The 21693-nt window shown below is 43.4% G+C and overlaps 1 protein-coding gene across 1 annotated transcript in view; it reads right to left on the bottom strand.

Annotated features, from left to right (window-relative positions):
• CFAP54 (cilia and flagella associated protein 54) overlaps nucleotides 1-21693 on the bottom strand; it is a 263167-nt gene that overhangs the window by 105842 nt on the left and 135632 nt on the right. The window contains 3 exon segments of the mRNA XM_075274556.1: nucleotides 9522-9749; nucleotides 10989-11170; nucleotides 13887-14041. Coding sequence (XP_075130657.1) covers nucleotides 9522-9749; nucleotides 10989-11170; nucleotides 13887-14041 — 565 coding nt within the window.

The following is a 21693-nucleotide window of genomic DNA, read 5'->3' on the forward strand; positions in this document are numbered from 1 at the left end:
TACTGCCATATAGTGCCATTGTCTGACTGGGAATTCAAAGAATATATTGGGGTTACGTGCACCCACAATTTTTACTACTGGTATACAGTGCCAGTTTCTGACTGGGAATTCAAAGAATATATTGGGGTTATAAATACCCTCATTTCTTGCTACTGCCATATAGTGCCAGTTTCTGACTGGTAATTCAAAGAATATATTGGGGTTATAAATACCCTCATTTCTTGCTACTGGTATATAGTGCCATTGTCTGACTGGGAATTCAAAGAATATATTGGGGTTACGTGCACCCACAATTTTTACTACTGGTATACAGTGCCAGTTTCTGACTGGGAATTCAAAGAATATATTGGGGTTACAAATACCCTCATTTCTTGCTACTGCCATATAGTGCCAGTTTCTGACTGGTAATTCAAAGAATATATTGGGGTTATAAATACCCTCATTTCTTGCTACTGGTATATAGTGCCATTGTCTGACTGGGAATTCAAAGAATATATTGGGGTTACGTGCACCCACAATTTTTACTACTGGTATACAGTGCCAGTTTCTGACTGGGAATTCAAAGAATATATTGGGGTTACAAATACCCTCATTTCTTGCTACTGCCATATAGTGCCAGTTTCTGACTGGTAATTCAAAGAATATATTGGGGTTACGTGCACCCACAATTTTTACTACTGGTATACAGTGCCATTGTCTGACTGGGAATTCAAAGAATATATTGGGGTTATAAATACCCTCATTTCTTGCTACTGCCATATAGTGCCAGTTTCTGACTGGGAATTCAAAGAATATATTGGGGTTATAAATACCCTCATTTCTTGCTACTGGTATATAGTGCCATTGTCTGACTGGGAATTCAAAGAATATATTGGGGTTACGTGCACCCACAATTTTTACCACTGGTGTACAGTGCCAGTTTCTGACTGGGAATTCAAAGAATATATTGGGGTTACAAATACCCTCATTTCTTGCTACTGCCATATAGTGCCAGTTTCTGACTGGTAATTCAAAGAATATATTGGGGTTACGTGCACCCACAATTTTTACTACTGGTATACAGTGCCATTGTCTGACTGGGAATTCAAAGAATATATTGGGGTTATAAATACCCTCATTTCTTGCTACTGCCATATAGTGCCAGTTTCTGACTGGGAATTCAAAGAATATATTGGGGTTATAAATACCCTCATTTCTTGCTACTGGTATATAGTGCCATTGTCTGACTGGGAATTCAAAGAATATATTGGGGTTACGTGCACCCACAATTTTTACTACTGGTATACAGTGCCAGTTTCTGACTGGGAATTCAAAGAATATATTGGGGTTACAAATACCCTCATTTCTTGCTACTGCCATATAGTGCCAGTTTCTGACTGGTAATTCAAAGAATATATTGGGGTTACGTGCACCCACAATTTTTACTACTGGTATACAGTGCCATTGTCAGACTGGGAATTCAAAGAATATATTGGGGTTATAAATACCCTCATTTCTTGCTACTGCCATATAGTGCCAGTTTCTGACTGGGAATTCAAAGAATATATTGGGGTTATAAATACCCTCATTTCTTGCTACTGGTATATAGTGCCATTGTCTGACTGGGAATTCAAAGAATATATTGGGGTTACGTGCACCCACAATTTTTACTACTGGTATACAGTGCCAGTTTCTGACTGGGAATTCAAAGAATATATTGGGGTTACAAATACCCTCATTTCTTGCTACTGCCATATAGTGCCAGTTTCTGACTGGTAATTCAAAGAATATATTGGGGTTACATGCACCCACAATTTTTACTACTGGTATACAGTGCCATTGTCTGACTGGGAATTCAAAGAATATATTGGGGTTATAAATACCCTCATTTCTTGCTACTGCCATATAGTGCCAGTTTCTGACTGGGAATTCAAAGAATATATTGGGGTTACGTGCACCCACAATTTTTACTACTGGTATACAGTGCCATTGTCTGACTGGGAATTCAAAGAATATATTGGGGTTATAAATACCCTCATTTCTTGCTACTGGTATATAGTGCCATTGTCTGACTGGGAATTCAAAGAATATATTGGGGTTACGTGCACCCACAATTTTTACTACTGGTATACAGTGCCAGTTTCTGACTGGGAATTCAAAGAATATATTGGGGTTACAAATACCCTCATTTCTTGCTACTGCCATATAGTGCCAGTTTCTGACTGGTAATTCAAAGAATATATTGGGGTTATAAATACCCTCATTTCTTGCTACTGGTATATAGTGCCATTGTCTGACTGGGAATTCAAAGAATATATTGGGGTTACGTGCACCCACAATTTTTACTACTGGTATACAGTGCCAGTTTCTGACTGGGAATTCAAAGAATATATTGGGGTTACAAATACCCTCATTTCTTGCTACTGCCATATAGTGCCAGTTTCTGACTGGTAATTCAAAGAATATATTGGGGTTACGTGCACCCACAATTTTTACTACTGGTATACAGTGCCATTGTCTGACTGGGAATTTCATGAATATATTGGGGTTATAAATACCCTCATTTCTTGCTACTGCCATATAGTGCCAGTTTCTGACTGGTAATTCAAAGAATATATTGGGGTTATAAATACCCTCATTTCTTGCTACTGGTATATAGTGCCATTGTCTGACTGGGAATTCAAAGAATATATTGGGGTTACGTGCACCCACAATTTTTGCTACTGGTATATAGTGCCAATTTCTAACTGGGAATTCAAAATGCGCAAGGCTCCCGGAAAGGGACGTGGACGAGGCCGTGGGCGAGGTCGGGGGAATGGTTCTGGGGAGCAAGGTAGCAGTGAAGCCACAGGGCGTCCCGTGCCTACTCCTGTGGGGCAGCAAGCATTGTGCCACTCCACAGTGCCAGGGTTGCTTGCCACATTAACTAAACTGCAGGGTACAAACCTTAGTAGGCCCGAGAACCAGGAACAGGTCTTGCAATGGCTGTCAGAGAACGCTTACAGCACATTGTCCAGCAGCCAGTCAGACTCTGCCTCCTCTCCTCCTATTACCCAACAGTCTTGTCCTCCTTCCTCCCAAAATTCCCAAGCTTCACAGAACAATAACCCCAACTATCCCTGCTCCCCAGAGCTGTTCTCCGCTCCTTTCATTGTCCCTCAACCTGCCTCTCCACGTCACGATTCCACGAACCTAACAGAGGAGCATCTGTGTCCAGATGCTCAAACACTAGAGTCTCCTCCATCTCCGTTCGATTTGGTGGTGGATGACCAGCAACCCACCCTCATCGACGATGATGTGACGCAGTTGCCGTCAGGGCATCCAGTTGACCGGCGCATTGTGCGGGAGGAGGAGATGAGACAGGAGTTGGAAGAGGAAGTGGTGGATGATGAGGACACTGACCCGACCTGGACAGGGGGGATGTCAAGCGGGGAAAGTAGTGTGGATGTTGAGGCAAGTGCAGCACCAAAAAGGGTAGCTAGAGGCAGAGGCAGAGGTCAGCAGCTTAGGCGAAGCCAGGCCACACCCGGAATCTCCCAAGATGTTCCAGTTCGTACCCAGCCCCGAAAAACTCCCACCTCGAGGGCACGTTTCTCGAAGGTGTGGAGTTTTTTCAAGGAATGCGCCGAGGACAGATATAGTGTTGTCTGCACAATTTGCCTCTCGAAATTGATTAGGGGCTCTGAGAAGAGCAACCTGTCCACCACTTCAATGCGCCGTCATTTGGAATCCAAGCACTGGAATCAGTGGCAGGCAGCAACGGCAGGACAAAGGCCGCCTGCCGTTCACGCCACTGCCACTGCCTCTGCCACTGCCTCTGCCTCTGCCACTGCCACTGCTGACTGTGCTGGCGATGCACTCCAGAGGACGAGCCAGGACACCACTTCATCTGCCTCCGCCACTTTGTTGACTTCTCCCTCATCCTCCCCTGTTCCTGTCTTATCTCCTTCTCCTGCACCATCAAAGGCACCATCAGGCGCTTCTTTACAACAACCCACCATCTCTCAGACATTGGAGCGGCGGCAGAAATACACTGCTAACCACCCACACGCGCAAGCCTTGAACGCCAACATCGCTAAACTGCTGGCCCAGGAGATGTTGGCGTTCCGGCTTGTTGAAACTCCCGCCTTCCTGACCTGATGGCAACTGCGGCACCTCGCTATGCCGTCCCTAGCCGTCACTACTTCTCCCGGTGTGCCGTCCCCGCCTTGCACCAGCACGTGTCACTCAACATCAGGCGGGCCCTTAGTTCCGCGCTTTGCACAAAGGTCCACTTGACCACCGACGCGTGGACAAGTGCATGCGGACAGGGACGCTACATTTCACTGACGGCACACTGGGTGAATGTAGTTGAGGCTGGGACTGCTTCCCAAACTGGCCCGGTGTACCTCGTCTCCCCGCCTAACATTCCTGGCAGGGACACGAGAAGAACACCCCCCTCCTCCTCCTCCTCTACCGCCTCCTCCTCCGCCACCGCCTCCTCCTCCGCTGTTAGATTGACCCCAGCTACGAGTTGGAAACGTTGCAGCACTGGCGTTGGTAGACGTCAGCAGGCTGTGCTGAAGCTGATCAGCTTGGGGGACAGACAGCACACTGCCTCCGAGGTGAGGGATGCCCTCCTCGATGAGACGGCAATATGGTTTGAGCCGCTGCACCTGGGCCCAGGCATGGTCGTTTGTGATAACGGCCGGAACCTGGTAGCAGCTCTGGAGCTTGCCGGACTCCAACATGTTCCATGCCTGGCCCACGTCTTCAACCTAGTGGTGCAACGTTTCCTAAAGAGCTACCCCAATGTTCCAGAGCTACTGGTGAAAGTGCGGCGCATGTGTGCCCACTTTCGCAAGTCGACAGTAGCCGCTGCTAGCTTAAAATCTCTCCAGCAACGCCTGCATGTGCCACAACACCGGCTTTTGTGCGACGTCCCCACACGCTGGAACTCAACGTTTCAGATGTTGAATAGAGTGGTTGAGCAGCAGAGACCTTTGATGGAATACCAGCTACAAAACCCTAGGGTGCCACAAAGTCAGCTGCCTCAGTTTCTCATCCATGAGTGGCCATGGATGAGAGACCTTTGTGACATCCTACGGGTGTTTGAGGAGTCCACAAGGAGGGTGAGCTCTGAGGATGCGATGGTGAGCCTTACAATCCCGCTCTTGTGTGTTCTGAGAGAATCCCTGATTGACATCAGGGATAACTCAGATCACACAGAGGAGTCAGGGATAGCATCCGATCCGTCACAGCTGGAGAGTAGGTCCACACATCTGTCCGCTTCATCGCGTTTAATGGAGGAGGAGGAGGAGGAGGAAGAAGAGTTGTCCGATGATGTGATGGTGATACAGGAGGCTTCCGGGCAACTTCGAATCGTCCCATTGTTGCAGCGCGGATGGGTAGACATGGAGGATGAGGAGGAAATGGAGATTGAACTTTCCGGTGGGGCCAGAGGAGTCATGCCAACTAACACTGTGGCAGACATGGCTGAGTTCATGTTGGGGTGCTTTACAACCGACAAGCGTATTGTCAAAATCATGGAGGACAACCAGTACTGGATCTTTGCTATCCTTGACCCCCGGTATAAAAACAACATCTCGTCTTTTATTCCGGTAGAGGGGAGGGCCAATCGCATCAATGCTTGCCACAGGCAATTGGTGCAGAATATGATGGAGATGTTTCCAGCATGTGACGTTGGCGGCAGGGAGGACAGTTCCTCCAGTAGGCGACCAAGTTCTCACCGGTCCACACAAACGAGGGGCACACTGTCTAAGGTCTGGGACACCTTGATGGCACCCCCTCGCCAAAGTGCCGCCACAGAGGGTCCTAGTGTCACCAGGCGTGAGAAGTATAGGCGCATGTTGCGGGAATACCTTTCCGACCACAGCCCTGTCCTCTCCGACCCCTCTGCGCCCTACACGTATTGGGTGTCGAAGTTGGACCTGTGGCTTGAACTTGCCCTATATGCCTTGGAGGTGCTGTCCTGTCCTGCCGCCAGCGTCCTATCTGAGAGGGTGTTCAGTGCAGCCGGTGGCATCATCACTGACAAGCGCACCCGTCTGTCAGCTGAGAGTGCCGACCGGCTCACTTTGATAAAAATGAACCACCACTGGATAGAGCCTTCATTTTTGTGCCCACCTGTGTAAAGCACCCCAACATGAAACTCCATGTCTGTACTCAACCTCTCCAATTCCTCCGCATCCTCATACTCATCCACCATAAGCGTTGCACAATTCTGCTAATACTAGGCTCCCTCCAACATGATTTCCCCCAACTCTGCCGGTTAGAGGCTCCCTCCACCCTGATTTCCACCAACTCTGCTGGTTAGAGGCTCCCTCCACCCTGCTTTCCCACAACTCTGCTGGTTAGAGGCTCCCTCCACCATGAATTTGCCCAAACTGGGCTGTTTAGAGGCTCCCTCCACCATGAATTGGTCCAAATTGGGGTTTTTAGAGGCTCCCTCCACCATGAATTTGCCCAAACTGGGCTGGTTAGAGGCTCCCTCCACCATGAATTGGTCCAAACTGGGCTGGTTAGAGGCTCCCTCCACCATGAATTGGTCCAAACTGGGTTTTTTAGAGGCTCCCTCCACCATGAATTGGTCCAAACTGGGGTTTTTAGAGGCTCCCTCCACCATGAATTGGTCCAAACTGGGCTGGTTAGAGGCTCCCTCCACCATGAATTGGTCCAAACTGGGTTTTTTAGAGGCTCCCTCCACCATGAATTGGTCCAAACTGGGGTTTTTAGAGGCTCCCTCCACCATGAATTGGTCCAAACTGGGGTTTTTAGAGGCTCCCTCCACCATGAATTGGTCCAAACTGGGGTTTTTAGAGGCTCCCTCCACCATGAATTTGCCCAAACTGGGCTGTTTAGAGGCTCCCTCCACCATGAATTGGTCCAAATTGGGGTTTTTAGAGGCTCCCTCCACCATGAATTTGCCCAAACTGGGCTGGTTAGAGGCTCCCTCCACCATGAATTGGTCCAAACTGGGCTGGTTAGAGGCTCCCTCCACCATGAATTGGTCCAAATTGGGGTTTTTAGAGGCTCCCTCCACCATGAATTGGTCCAAACTGGGCTGGTTAGAGGCTCCCTCCACCATGAATTGGTCCAAACTGGGTTTTTTAGAGGCTCCCTCCACCATGAATTGGTCCAAACTGGGGTTTTTAGAGGCTCCCTCCACCATGAATTTGCCCAAACTGGGCTGTTTAGAGGCTCCCTCCACCATGAATTGGTCCAAATTGGGGTTTTTAGAGGCTCCCTCCACCATGAATTTGCCCAAACTGGGCTGGTTAGAGGCTCCCTCCACCATGAATTGGTCCAAATTGGGGTTTTTAGAGGCTCCCTCCACCATGAATTGGTCCAAACTGGGCTGTTTAGAGGCTCCCTCCACCATGAATTGGTCCAAACTGGGGTTTTTAGAGGCTCCCTCCACCATGAATTGGTCCAAACTGGGCTGGTTAGAGGCTCCCTCCACCATGAATTGGTCCAAACTGGGATTTTTAGAGGCTCCCTCCACCATGAATTGGTCCAAACTGGGGTTTTTAGAGGCTCCCTCCACCATGAATTTGCCCAAACTGGGCTGGTTAGAGGCTCCCTCCACCATGAATTGGTCCAAACTGGGCTGGTTAGAGGCTCCCTCCACCATGAATTGGTCCAAATTGGGGTTTTTAGAGGCTCCCTCCACCATGAATTGGTCCAAACTGGGCTGTTTAGAGGCTCCCTCCACCATGAATTGGTCCAAACTGGGGTTTTTAGAGGCTCCCTCCACCATGAATTGGTCCAAACTGGGCTGGTTAGAGGCTCCCTCCACCATGAATTTGCCCAAACTGGGCTGTTTAGAGGCTCCCTCCACCATGAATTGGTCCAAATTGGGGTTTTTAGAGGCTCCCTCCACCATGAATTGGTCCAAACTGGGGTTTTTAGAGGCTCCCTCCACCATGAATTTGCCCAAACTGGGCTGTTTAGAGGCTCCCTCCAGCATGAATTGGTCCAAACTGGGGTTTTTAGAGGCTCCCTCCACCATGAATTGGTTCAAACTGGGGTTTTTAGAGGCTCCCTCCACCATGAATTGGTCCAAACTGGGGTTTTTAGAGGCTCCCTCCACCATGAATTGGTCCAAACTGGGGTTTTTAGAGGCTCCCTCCACCATGAATTTGCCCAAACTGGGCTGTTTAGAGGCTCCCTCCACCATGAATTGGTCCAAATTGGGGTTTTTAGAGGCTCCCTCCACCATGAATTTGCCCAAACTGGGCTGGTTAGAGGCTCCCTCCACCATGAATTGGTCCAAACTGGGCTGGTTAGAGGCTCCCTCCACCATGAATTGGTCCAAACTGGGCTGTTTAGAGGCTCCCTCCACCATGAATTGGTCCAAACTGGGTTTTTTAGAGGCTCCCTCCACCATGAATTGGTCCAAACTGGGGTTTTTAGAGGCTCCCTCCACCATGAATTGGTCCAAACTGGGGTTTTTAGAGGCTCCCTCCACCATGAATTTGCCCAAACTCTGCTGGTTAGAGGCTCAATCCACCCTGATTTTCAAAACAAATGTTGGTGCCAACCTCAACTTACTACAAGGGCCAAATTCACTGCTGGTGACAAGCTCTCCTCACTGCAAGTGCCAAATACACATGTTTCAAGGTGTTTTCCTACTGTCAGAGAGGTGGTATTGAGTGTGTAAAGTGTGTAGTTGTTAGGCTGTGATGTTGGGGTAATAGAGGGTCTTCGGTGTGTTAGATGCCCCCAGACATGCTTCCCCTGCTGTCCCAGTGTCATTCCAGAGGTGTTGGCATCATTTCCTGGGGTGTCATAGTGGACTTGGTGACCCTCCAGACACGGATTTGGGTTTCCCCCTTAACGAGTATATGTTCCCCATAGACTATAATGGGGTTCGAAACCCGTTCGAACACACGAACAGTGAGCAGCTGTTCGATTCGAATTTCGAACCTCGAACATTTTAGTGTTCGCTCATCTCTAATAATAATATCACTCCCTCTTTTTCTGACAAGTGCTGTCAGGTTCATGCAAGATATGGAAAAAAAATATCACATTTTTGATATACTGTATGTTAAAGTACTTTTTGAATTTCTTCACTTAGGTCTCTTTTCAAAGTAAAGTTAATGTTATTTAGTGAACTTTGGGACTTTGCTTATTACAATGTTTACAGCACATAAAATAAGGTAATGATAATAAAGACTTAAATATCTTAAAAATGTTTGAGCTCCTATAGCCCGGCCAGGCCATTACACCTCTGCTTCTGGTTTTATACACAATGAAGAATAATATCACAATGAACTGCTACAGAAATTACGAATATAGCCAAGAACATGATACTGGATGGGATGTTGGGTGGGGGGAATGGCATTCTCCACATAGGTGTGGGTACCGGATCTGACATGTATTACGTATTTGAGTTCTGATTTTGTTCAGTCCAAACATTTTTCATACAGGATGAAAGATCTTGGCAAGCTGAACATTTTGATCAACACTCCAGAAAGTAATACATAAATTTACGCAAACGAATGACTGTCCTGGATATACAACGCTAACATAAAAATTACCTTAACTGAACCGGTATTTTGTAATGTGACCAACATATCAAGTATGGTGTCTGCTGCAAAATAGAAAGGCATCCACATTTCACTTTTCAGGCGATCTCTTGTTATGGGAAAGAATCCTTTATTTGCATAATAATTCTCAGTGATTAACTGTATTTCCATCACAATGTTCCATAGTACACGGCCAGCGTTCTGTAGTAATGTCCAGTGTGCTCCTCGATGTGCCAGAACCTGCATGATAGAAATGCACAAATGGATTAACCAATTGAAGTAAATACTGCAACACATCAGCTAAATGTTTTATGCAAAAGCGCTAAAGATAACACAACACCAGTCATAACAGTAAATCCACTGACAGGTGAAGAAATAACATAATATTGATGCAGTATTACCTACCTTGGGGTCGGTTATATTAGGCAGGACACATAGTGAGTTCTTGTGATAGATGTGTTTGAACCAAAAATTTAAGCAAATAAAAGAATCTCGGTGAAAAGGGCCAATTGTGATGGTTAGACAACTGAGTCAGAACATTGCCAAAGAGGTGGGTCTTGTGGGGTGTACCTGGTATACGGTGATTAGCTATCTACTAAAAGTGGTTCAAGAATGGACATCCGGTAAAAACCAGCATCAAGATCTTGAAAGATTCTGGCTCATTAATGCATGTGGGGAGCAAAGGTTAGCCTGACTAGCCAATCTCACAGAAGAGCTACCATAGTACAGACTGCTTAAAAATAGCAACAAATATGATAGAAATGCTGAATATAAGAGAAAGTTTCCTTGTATGGGACTGCATAACCGTGTAGTACAGAATGGCAGGCAGAAGCTTTTTATGTTTTGTACCCACAGCAGATAGCAGGAGTCATTCCTTGCCGCTTCCCATCAGCTTCCTATAGCACAAACTAGTGCTAGTATGTTTCCAAGACATATGTGCATGTGATCCTTGCTTCTTGAGGAAAGGCATGTGTCCTGGTCATTATGTGCACCAAGCCTTTTCCTCATGATATATAAGACACACACACACCATGAGAAAGTGCCCAAGTAGTAAGTTACCTAGTATTTCGCAAAGAAAGGTGGATCTGCTGGACTATCTAAAGTTATGACAACGCTCAGGATAATGTCCTCCATTATGCAACATGGCTGGTTTAATATTAAGTTTCCTGGTGACAGACTCCCTTGAATGCCAAGCACTGGCCCAAATATTGCTCCTTAACATAAAACATGGCTACAAAAGTCAAAAAGACGTCCTAATAAACAGATACATTGGATTTATATGCATCAAATATAGTCCATTTACATACCAGACTCAAACTGAACGAAAACGTGAATTTCTAATAGTGGAAGGCAAGTGTGTCAGTGCCGCAAAAATGATATATCTAATATGTAAAACATTTTATGATATCAAAACTGTTTAATAACCATTACTGCACATCAGGAAGCATAAAAAGGCACTTTACTAGGAAAATGTCTTACCAATGCTCTTTTAAGATGAAGAAAAATCTTCCCAAGGTGATCCAAAAGAATGACTGAGGACATATTTAGCTTTGCTTGTTCTTTTAAAGGAGGAGATGAAGTCTCTATGTCATTGGTCATTTGTGTGCGTGGAGTATCCAGATCACTTCGCTTTGTACTTGGTTCAGAACCATCTAAAGAATCTTAATAGAAAAATGTAAGATTAGACTCAATGCTGGGTGAAGTAGATGCAATTATACGCATGCATACAAGAAATAAACATGGTGAATGGAGAAATTAGATTTTTTTTGAAAAAAGTAAAATAACAAAAAAAAAAATCAGAAGTGGTTTTGAGACTTTAGTTTAGTTAGTATAACTATTTTGTCATACAAGCAAAAACATTACTCAAATTACTGTATACATTTTATACTCGTATATCTTTTTCAACAGATTTTGGTGATTCTTTGGTATGCCGTATATACTTGAGTATAAGCCGACCCAAATATAAGCAGAGACCCCTAATTTTACCACAAAAAAATGGGAAAACTTATTGACTCGAGTATAAGCCGAGGGGGGGAAATGCAGCAGCTACTGGAAAATTTCAAAAATTAAAATGGTCAGAGATTTTGGGTGCAGTAGTTGCTGGGTGCTGGGGAAGGGGAGGGGGTGTTTTGGTTGTCTGTCTGCCCCTTCCCTGAGCTTGAGGACTGGGTTTTTTTCCCCCACTTGGAATTCAGCCTGGCTGAATATAGGGTATCTGCAGTGCTCCTATTAACCCCTTCCCGACGGAACAGGAGCACTGAAGATCCCCTATATTCAGTAGACCAGGCACTTTCAGACACAGGATACCTAATGTGTATGTGCTGCACAGTAATTTTCAAATTTTATATGTATTCTAGGGAAAGAAGTGATTTAGAACTTTTATTTACTTTTTTTCTGAATTTTTTTTAAAAACTTTTTACTTTTTCACAATTTTATGGGAGATTCTATACATTACTATTGCGACTGGTCATAGATAAATAAATAAAAAAATTATAAGCCGAGAGGGGGCTTTTTCAGCACAAAGACTGTGCTGAAAAACTAGGCCTATACTCGAGTATATACGGTATATGAGGATGCATTCATATCACAATTTATTCTCACATTTAATGTATACAGATGTAGCGTTGAGAACCCAAACTTAGTTAAAGAGGACCTTTCACCATTTTGCCCACAGGCAGTTCTATATACTGCCGGAAAGCTGACAGTGCGCTGAGTTCAGCACACTGTCGGCTTTCCCGATCTGTGCCTGGTGTGAAGAGCTTACGATCCGGTACCGTAGCTCTTCTATGGTCAGAAGGACGTTTCTGACAGTTAGCCAGAGACGTCCTTCTTCACAGCACAGCCAATCGCGCTGTGCTGTGAGAGCCGGGAGGAACGCCCCCTCCCTCTGCTGCAGTACTCGTCCATAGACGAGCATTATCAGGGAGGGAGGGGGGAGTTCCTCACAGCACAGCGCGATTGGCTGTGCTGTGAAGAAGGACGTCTCTGGCTAACTGTCAGAAACGTCCTTCTGACCATAGAAGAGCTACGGTACCGGACCGTAAGCTCTTCACACCGGGCACAGATCGGGAAAGCCGACAGTGTGCTGAACTCAGCGCACTGTCAGCTTTCCGGCAGTATATAGAACTGCCTTTGGGAAAAATGGTGAAAGGTCCTCTTTAAACTGCTGCAGTATATGAAATGACTTTTCATTGGGTTTTGTTGTCTTCTGTGATACGGTATCATACTGCAGCAGTTTAACCATTTGCAGAGGTTCGGGTTAACTTGTCTACATCTGTATGTGTTAAACCAATGCCTGTGAAAAATGCCGTATGTTGTTCTCGAGCACCATAGACTCCCATTGTAAGAAAAAAAACACACTATATATGTCTCACATTTTATAATTGGACCATGTTTAACATAGACAGTTTTTGTTGGAATTGTAGGATGAAAAATAGTAAAATGCTAGACTTTCCGTCCCATATACAGCCATATACTGCATTGTGAATAAATAATTGCAAACCTTGGAAGACACAGTGGCATCCAATGGAAAATTTTATTGTTTTTTTTTTTTAATAGATTTTATGACTCTTGATAAGGGTCTGATAGCCCAAAATGCCATAAGAATATAATGTTATTAAATGTTTATTCTACTGTTGGTATGGGTGGATATTTTGTCGCAAAGATAATAGAGTGACTAGTAATTCACTTTCTACATGGGTAATGATTTTATTCTAAAACATGTCTTAAGAATATTTTTATATCACATATTTTATTCACTTGCACACACACTCCACTAATTACTAGAAATAAGGATTATGGTATAACCTACAATGTCTACAACAGTGGTGAACATACTACTGTATATGTGCAACCAGAGGGGGCACAATTGTCTACTGTATATTACATTGCATGAAAGGGATTGAGCTAGAGAATTACATGGCTCACAGACGATGAAAAATTGCTATACATAAGGAGGGATATTTTGTGATAAGCTACTGAAAAGTATACACTTGAATGGGGCCCATACCCATCCTTGCACAGGGACTCTCTCTATCCTAATAAGAAACTATTACCATTTCCCGAGGATGAACCAATAGCCAAATAATGTCATTTCTTATTAATTATTAGCTATCATTGCCAGTGATGAATTAATAACCCCCATTTATAACGTATGCACAATTTGTAGATTGCTGTAATGCATGATTTCAGTACTGGCACACAGTGAATGGCATGTCTTTTTCAAAGTGCTTCTGTACAGTCACTTAGAGCTGAAGCCATTACACAGGCAATTTGCAATTCAATGGAGGCGTTTTGAGAATGCAATTACATTTGTAATTAAATGCAAAAACACAGTAAAATATTGGACATTGTGGTATAAATTTATAAAATGTTTACCCGTTAGTTTGGCATCTGGTGGAAGATCTAGTTTAAGTGAGGGATGAAGGTGACCTAGGCTAGACATTTGCTCATCTGCAGCATTTGTTTCTGTTGCCATGACGACAGTGCCAGCATGATGCAAAGTGAATAATTCGGGATCCAGAACTCTATAGCTGCACAAACATAGAAAAACACATGTATGGAACCAAAACAAATGTTAATTCCAAGCAATTAATTCAGTCACAACAACTTGAAGAACAGACACTTTTCCACTTAACTAGCAACTTGGAACCAGACAGCAGGTACAATTTGGCGGTGCAATGAAAAGAATGTTCTACTAATGCAGCATTAAAATGAGCATTTATCCTTAATTTCCAAGAAAAGGTGATTCAAGTGACAGCTACAAGCTCAAAGCCTTCAGCTCTGATCACTCTGTTTTATGATGGTTACTGTTCTGCTGAATTTAATGGTGCGGCTGCAATAGGGCTGCATATCAAACTGAACATAGGCCACCGTCCATCCAAAGAAACACAGGTCTGGGGGCCGTATTACAGATGCAGCAGCACTATGCCCATTTAAAACTAGCTTTAAGGGATTGTGGACTGAGATTCGGGTATGTTTTTATTTTATGTGACCTCTTTTTAAAAGAAAGCCCTAATATATATGCCAAAGGGGTGCTCATCGTTGATTATTTGTATCGGCCATTTACACAGAGAACATGCTTTTTTGTCTAGAGTAAAACAAAATTGCTGCAACAAGCTGTCGTTTCTGAGAAACTGGCAAACCATGGCATTTTAGCTGCCATTTTACAGCAATTACAAATAGAAAACAAAACACAAATTTCACCATGTAGTGTGAATGCACCCAAAGGAGGTGACAGGGGGTAAATTAAGTGACATCAGGAAGAAATTCCTGTTGTTGCCATAAATATATACCGTATATACTTGAGTATAAGCCGACCCGAATATAAGCCGAGGCCCCTAATTTTACCACAAAAAAACTGGGAAAACTTATTGACTCGAGTATAAGCCAAGGAGGGAAAATGCAGCAGCTACTGGAAAATTTCAAAAATTAAAATGGTCGGAGTTTTTGGGTGCAGTAGTTGCTGGGTGATGGGAAAGGGAGGGAGCGTTTTGGTTGTCTGACTGCCCCTTCCCTGAGCTTGAGGACTGGTTTTTTTTTTTCCCCCACTTGGAATTCAGCCTGGCTGAATATAGGGTATCTGCAGTGCTCCTATTAACCCCTTCCCGACAGAACAGGAGCACTGCAGATATTCAGTAGACCGGGCACTTTCAGACACAGGGATACCTAATGTGTTTGTGTTTCACAGTAATTTTCTACTTTTATATGTATTCTAGGGAAAGGAGTGATTCAGAACTTTTATTTATTTTATTTTTTTATTATATACAGTAGACCAAAAGGTTGGACACGCCTTCTCATTCAAAGAGTTTTCTGTATTTTCACGACTATGAAAAATGTAGATTCACACTGAAGGCATCAAAACTATGAATTAACACATGTGGAATTATATACTTAACAAAAAAAAGTGTGAAACAACTGAAAATATGTCTTATATTCTAGGTTCTTCAAAGTAGCCACCTTTTGCTTTGATTACTGCTTTGCACACTCAATCGCGATGGTCTAAGCTGGACCGCAGAGTGAAGGCAAAAGGGCCAACAAGTGCTAAGCATCTCTGGGAACTCCTTCAAGACTGTTGGAAGACTATTTCCGGTGACTACCTCTTGAAGCTCATCAAGAGAATGCCAAGAGTGTGCAAAGCAGGAATCAAAGCAAAAGGTGGCTACTTTGAAGAACCTAGAACATAAGACATATTTTCAGTTGTTTCACACTTTTTTTTGTTAAAGAAGACCTTTCATGGTTTGGGGCACAGTCAGTTCTATATACTGCCGGAAAGCTGACAGTGCGCTGAATTCAGCTTTACAGTCTTTACAGTCAGAAGGGCGTTTCTGACAATCTGTCGGGAACATCCTTCTGCAAAGCAGCGCCTATAGCGCTGTACTGTGTGAGAGGGGAGGAACGCGCCCTCCCTCTTTTCACAGTGCTCGTCCATAGACGAGTACTAGCAGGAGGGGAGGAGGCGTTCCTCCCCACTCACACTGCACAGCACTATAGGCGCTGCTGTGGAGAACGATGTTCCTGACAAACCATCAGGAACGCCCTTCTGACTGTAAAGAGCTACGGAACCGGCAACAATAGCTCTTTACCCGGGGCACAGATTGGGAAAGCCAACAGTGCGCTGAATTCAGCGCACTGTCAGCTTTCCAGCAGTATATAGAACTGCCCGTGCCCAAATCAATGAAAGGTGCTCTTTAAGTATATAATTCCACGTGTGTTAATTCATAGTTTTGATGCTTTCAGTATGAATCTACAATTTTCATAGTCATGAAAATACAGAAAACTCTTTGAATGAGAAGGTGTGTCCAAACTTTTGGTCTGTACTGTGTATATATATATATATATATATATATATATATATATATATATATATATATATTTTACTATTTTATGGGAGATTCTATACATTACCTATTTTTGCTTGACTCGAGTATAAGCCGAGGGGGGCTTTTTCAGCACAAAAACTATGCTCAAAAACTTGGCTTATACTACATCTGGAATTTTTATTTTCAGGAGGTGTTACGTATCTCAGGCTCTGCTTTGGTTAGACATTTATCATCAATTCTCATTAATTTAATTTTATTTTTTTTTACAAAACTGTGCTTAGTATCTTCTTTTAAAAAAATATATTGGTATGTGAGCATAATATAATATATTTACTTAATAATTTAGATTTTATTTGTGTATGTCAGAAGTGTGAAAATTACATTGGCGGCAAAAATGGTTAAATAACATGTTCATGTGCTAGACTGGTTATATAATGTAGGCACAAGTCTCAAGATGTTGAGGTTACTATCTTATTAAATATATTTGTTCATAGATGTAGGATAAAGACATAGCTATGGATGAGCAATAGATAGCAACTTATAGTTATAATAATTTTACATATAGCCCCCAGATCTGCAGTCTACAGTAAAGAATAGGTTAAACAAGTGATCTGTTCCAAGGCATAGTCACATAAGATACCAAAATAAATTACTGTAATGTATTTGATGTGATTCTTAACAAAACTAACCTGATAATGTATTACAATGGCTATAACAATGATTTACTGTTCTTAAACTTTACGCTAACTTTGTCAATAGCTGATAAAGTTACTTCCTTTAAATCATACTGTATAATAAAAAAAATATTCATTTCTGAGCTGTGCCGCTTTCCCTTCAGCTTTCTGAGAAATCGACACAGCCCCGTTTTACAGATTTCTCATCTACATTATCGCAAACACCTTGGGGAGAAAGCTTTTGTCAAGTGAAACTTTTGCTGGCTCTTTTTGATTTCTCATAAAAAGTAGATCAATAACTTGAGCTCTCGTAACAAATGTAATAGCAACCAGAAAAATTTCAATCTGACCAGAGTAATTGGTTTAACGGGTTTGTGAAGATTCATACCGAGCTCCCAGGAGAGATGGGGAAAACAAGAAGACCATTTTCTAATAAATGTCCTAATAATAGTGTTGAACTAATGTGCAAATCTGCTTTTTAGTGCAGTTTTTATTGGTGTCAGACAAAAAAGTGCACTTTTAAAACTACATGTGACAAGACCCAGAAGTAAAGTACTGTACATGCAAGAATGGAATACAGCCAGGAGGGGAATCTCAAGTTATAGCGTAGATAGCGTTATTACAAGTAGTACAAAAAGGAGCACTTGTGACCTAAACAGAACATAGAAATCACTTCCTGAAAGCAAAAACAGAAATATCTATTTTTGACTTGCTTACTTTTACTACCACACCCTATAAACCTTGCTTACTTGGGTAAGTGTACATCCTGGGATTTCCCCATTACCTTCTTCTGATTCCTGGCCATGAAGGCATATTACCACTGGTAACCCTTGGTTCACATCTACGTTTGGTAATCCGTTTGGGGACCCCCCAAATGGACTAGAGAATGCATCTGTAGGTGTGCAGTGAAAGCACACGGACCCCATAGACTATAATGGGGTCCGTATGCTTGCTGCGCGCAGCCCGCACTAATCATGTGGACAGAAAAGTAGATTGTCCACATGTTCTCTGCAGAGATCTCGCGGCAAGCACACGGACCCATTATAGTCTATGGCAGGGGTGCTCACACTTTGTCAGCATGTGAGTTACTTCTTAACATGACCAAGCCCTAAGATCTACTACCCACTTCTTGTGGGCGGGGCCGGGCGGGTGGGGCATGTCCCACACTGCGGCAGCCCTGCCTGCCAGTGTTCATAGATGACTCTCAGCCTGCGCTGTGAAGAAGCAGCACCCCGGCCCCCTCCATCCCTAAGAGCGGCCTGCAAGTGCTTCTTCACAGCGCAGGCTGAGAGTCATCTATGGACACTGGCAGGCGGGGCTGCCGCAGCCCCAGCCTGCCAGTGTCCAGAGATAACTCTCAGCCTGCGCTGTGAAGAAGCAGACACCGGGGATCCCTGGCTGCATCCCGCGATTGACCCATACGTCCATTGCGATCGACCAGTAGATCGTGATCGACGTATTGGGCACCCCTGGTCTATGGGGATCCATGTGGTTTCACTGCCCACTGATTGCAAATGCGTTCGGTAGTCCGTTTGGGGGGATCCCCATGTGGACTCCCCCGAACGGATTACCAATGCAGATGTGAACGAGGCCTTATAATAGCCATTCCACAGAAAAAGCAAAGAAAGAGAACCTACTTTAAAGGATTTTAGGTTCATACAGTACAATATGGCATCTTTTTTTTGTTGCTTTGTTTAAAGAAGTTGTCCAGGCTAAATAATATTTTCTAATTAACCCGGGGAAGGTAAAAAAAATAAAACCATACTCATCTGTCCCCAGAGCTCCAACGTCCTCCCAGGTGGTCCAGTCTAGTTGGCTGCCTTCTTTTTCATAAATTTCTTGCCAGCTGTGACGCTCCGAATCCCTTCCGCTAAGGCCTGAAAACTGGCCTCCGCAGTTGCGTGGAGTGGGTACTTCCACTGGAAGACAACAATGGAGTTGCCTGGACCGTCCGGGCAAGGGTGGGAGCCCCAGGGACAGTTGAGCATGGTTTTATTTTATTTTTTTCACCTTCCCGGTCCAATTAAGGGTCAGTTCACACGTGAACCGTCCACACGGGCTTTGACACAGAGAGAGACGCGTCTCTCTCTGGTCAAAACCCGTCTGCCGCGACCATCGCGGTTGCGGCTTTCCCCTCCTATGCCGGCTCAAATGAATGAGCCGACATAGGAGGGTGCTGCCATTAGGCGGAAGCCGCGGCCCGGCCCTGAAGATAGGGCATGTCGCTTCTTTTCTCCGCTAGCAGCAGCCCGCCGCTAGCAGAAAAAAAGAAGCCCAGCAGTCTGCATAGACCACCATTGTAAAGGGGCGGATTTTGAAGCGAAATCCGCTGTCAAAATCCATCCCTTTGCCCACGTGTGAACTAGCCCTAATAGGTAAAATGTTAGGCCAGACAACCCCTTTAAATAAAAAGTTTAGTAGTCCTATGATAGACTATAGTCCAACTAATTCCAGCCCCAGTTATGTCTGTACTTAGAACACTTGCATAAACTCATCTCAACTAGTCTGAAAATGCTTTTTTATCTGCTCTGCTGTAGACACTGCACTGTCTCAAGCAATTTTAGAAATATGTTACAGACAATACAATACTATACCTGCCGCAGATCATGCCATTTCTGAGGCCTATTGTGATAAGAAGCCTGCCACTGATCTGTTCCTGCTGTTTCTCTTCACATAGTCATTGAGTTAAAATATACTTCCAGTTACAAATGAAACATTATATACTACACTAAACTAAACTTCCACTTATAAACGTAATAGTATAAATGATAATATAATAATATAAACATAATTATTATTAGAAATATATAAGCTTAATAAACTTCAACTAAAAGAATTGTCACAATCCTCCTCCAACTGCATAAACACACATTCCTGTAATGGGCAATAACGGTATCTTACACTGATCGTACACATTACATTATAACCTGGAAATGTTACTGGGGTGATCTAACGTGCATGGGGGCCACCCTACAATCTCCTGACATAAGATTCCGGAAAATTAATAGATTGAGCATTTGGTATACAGTGATGTATGATAGCAGATTTCCGCTCCTCCTTAATTCTTGCCATTGTATGGGCAAGTATAGTGTAATAGCTTTCGGCCAAATGCTATCTATCTCACGCCCAGCCCAACAAATGAAAACAGTTCAAAAAAAGGGGTTGGGGGAGACCAAACACAGTAAAAGGTCAGCTGATCTATGTTAATTTAAAGAGTTTTTTAGGGAATAACACATTGGGTCATCAATATATGATCTGTGGGGGTCAGACACCTGGGATTTCCATAGATCAGCTGGTTGATGAGGCTACAGTATTCTGGTGAATTCTTTGGCCTTTTTACTGAATACCAAGCATAGTGCCATACACTTCAATGTAACTTAGCTACTGGTCCATGTGACCAATTAACGTCACGTCATTGGAACTGGGAAGAAGCCACAGTACTCGTGAGCACCACAGCCTCTTCCAACAGCTGAGTAGCAAAAGTCCTAGGTGTTGTACTTCCACAGGTAGTGGAAAGATAAAATTGAGGTATTCTGCAGTTACCCCTAGGGGGAGCTCAACGTATAAATATTTGTACTTCTGCCAATGAGTTCAGATGCAGCTATATAAACCCATTTACAGTAAATTTTCTCTGGTGGGGGCAGCAAGCAGATAGAATAATTAAATGTAACCACTGTATTGACGTAAGAAAAGTATTTGTATCAGCTTTATTTCCTATAGTTACATTACAAAATTTATTAGCACATCATTTTGGATTGCTGTTCAAAGGACTCCATAGATTTTAAATAAAGAAGTATTACTGTCAATTTCACTGTCCTCCACAGTAAAAAATCTAGATAATCCAGCATCCGCAGGACCTTTGACATTCTGGATTATAGGAAATGTTATCAAAATGTTAAACAACCATGAATACACAAAATATACACTTCATACACCACATATAGTTCTGTTTCTTTGTTTTGTTCTCTTTGCCCTTTTTGTCCCATTTTAAAGGATTGCCCCCTTTTGAATTTGGTTGTGGAGCCCTGTAATGTTGTTGGTGTCATATTGATAATAGAAGATGAACTGGTTGAAGAATATTAAAAAAAAAACCAAAAAACAACAACATAAAAATAAGGCATCAGACAGGGGCCACACGGTGGCTCAGTGGTTAGCACTGCAGCCTTGCAGCGCTGGAGTCCAGGTGTTCAAATCCCGCCAAGGACAAAAAACCATCTGCAAGGAGTATGTATGTTCTCCCCGTGTTTGCATGGATTTCCATCCCAGTATATTCCAAAAAAGACATACTGAAAGGGAAAAATGTACATTGTGAGCTCTATGTGGGGCTCACAATCTACATTTAAAAAAAATAAATAAAAATCAGGCATCAATCTGGTGTATTCTGTCCTAGATACCAGCGTCTAATAAATACTTAACAAATAAATGATGCAAATATAATGCTATAAACAATGTTACATTCAGTAATGTTATGTGCGTTGTACGCTAAATTTATCTAGATAATTTACAAAAACTGACACTCTGACCACCTGAACCTCAGATTCCAGGCTTGCTGTAACATATGGGGAGCCTCAATATTTTGCAAATTATACGTCAATAGGATCTACTAATTTTGATAAAGCTAATGAGTTCCTATGATAACAGTGAGCTCATGTCATAGACATCTGAAGTAATATAACACAGCCGGCTTTT

This window comes from Leptodactylus fuscus, chromosome 5, assembly GCF_031893055.1.
Source record: "Leptodactylus fuscus isolate aLepFus1 chromosome 5, aLepFus1.hap2, whole genome shotgun sequence".
NCBI classification, from domain to species: Eukaryota; Metazoa; Chordata; class Amphibia; order Anura; family Leptodactylidae; genus Leptodactylus; species Leptodactylus fuscus.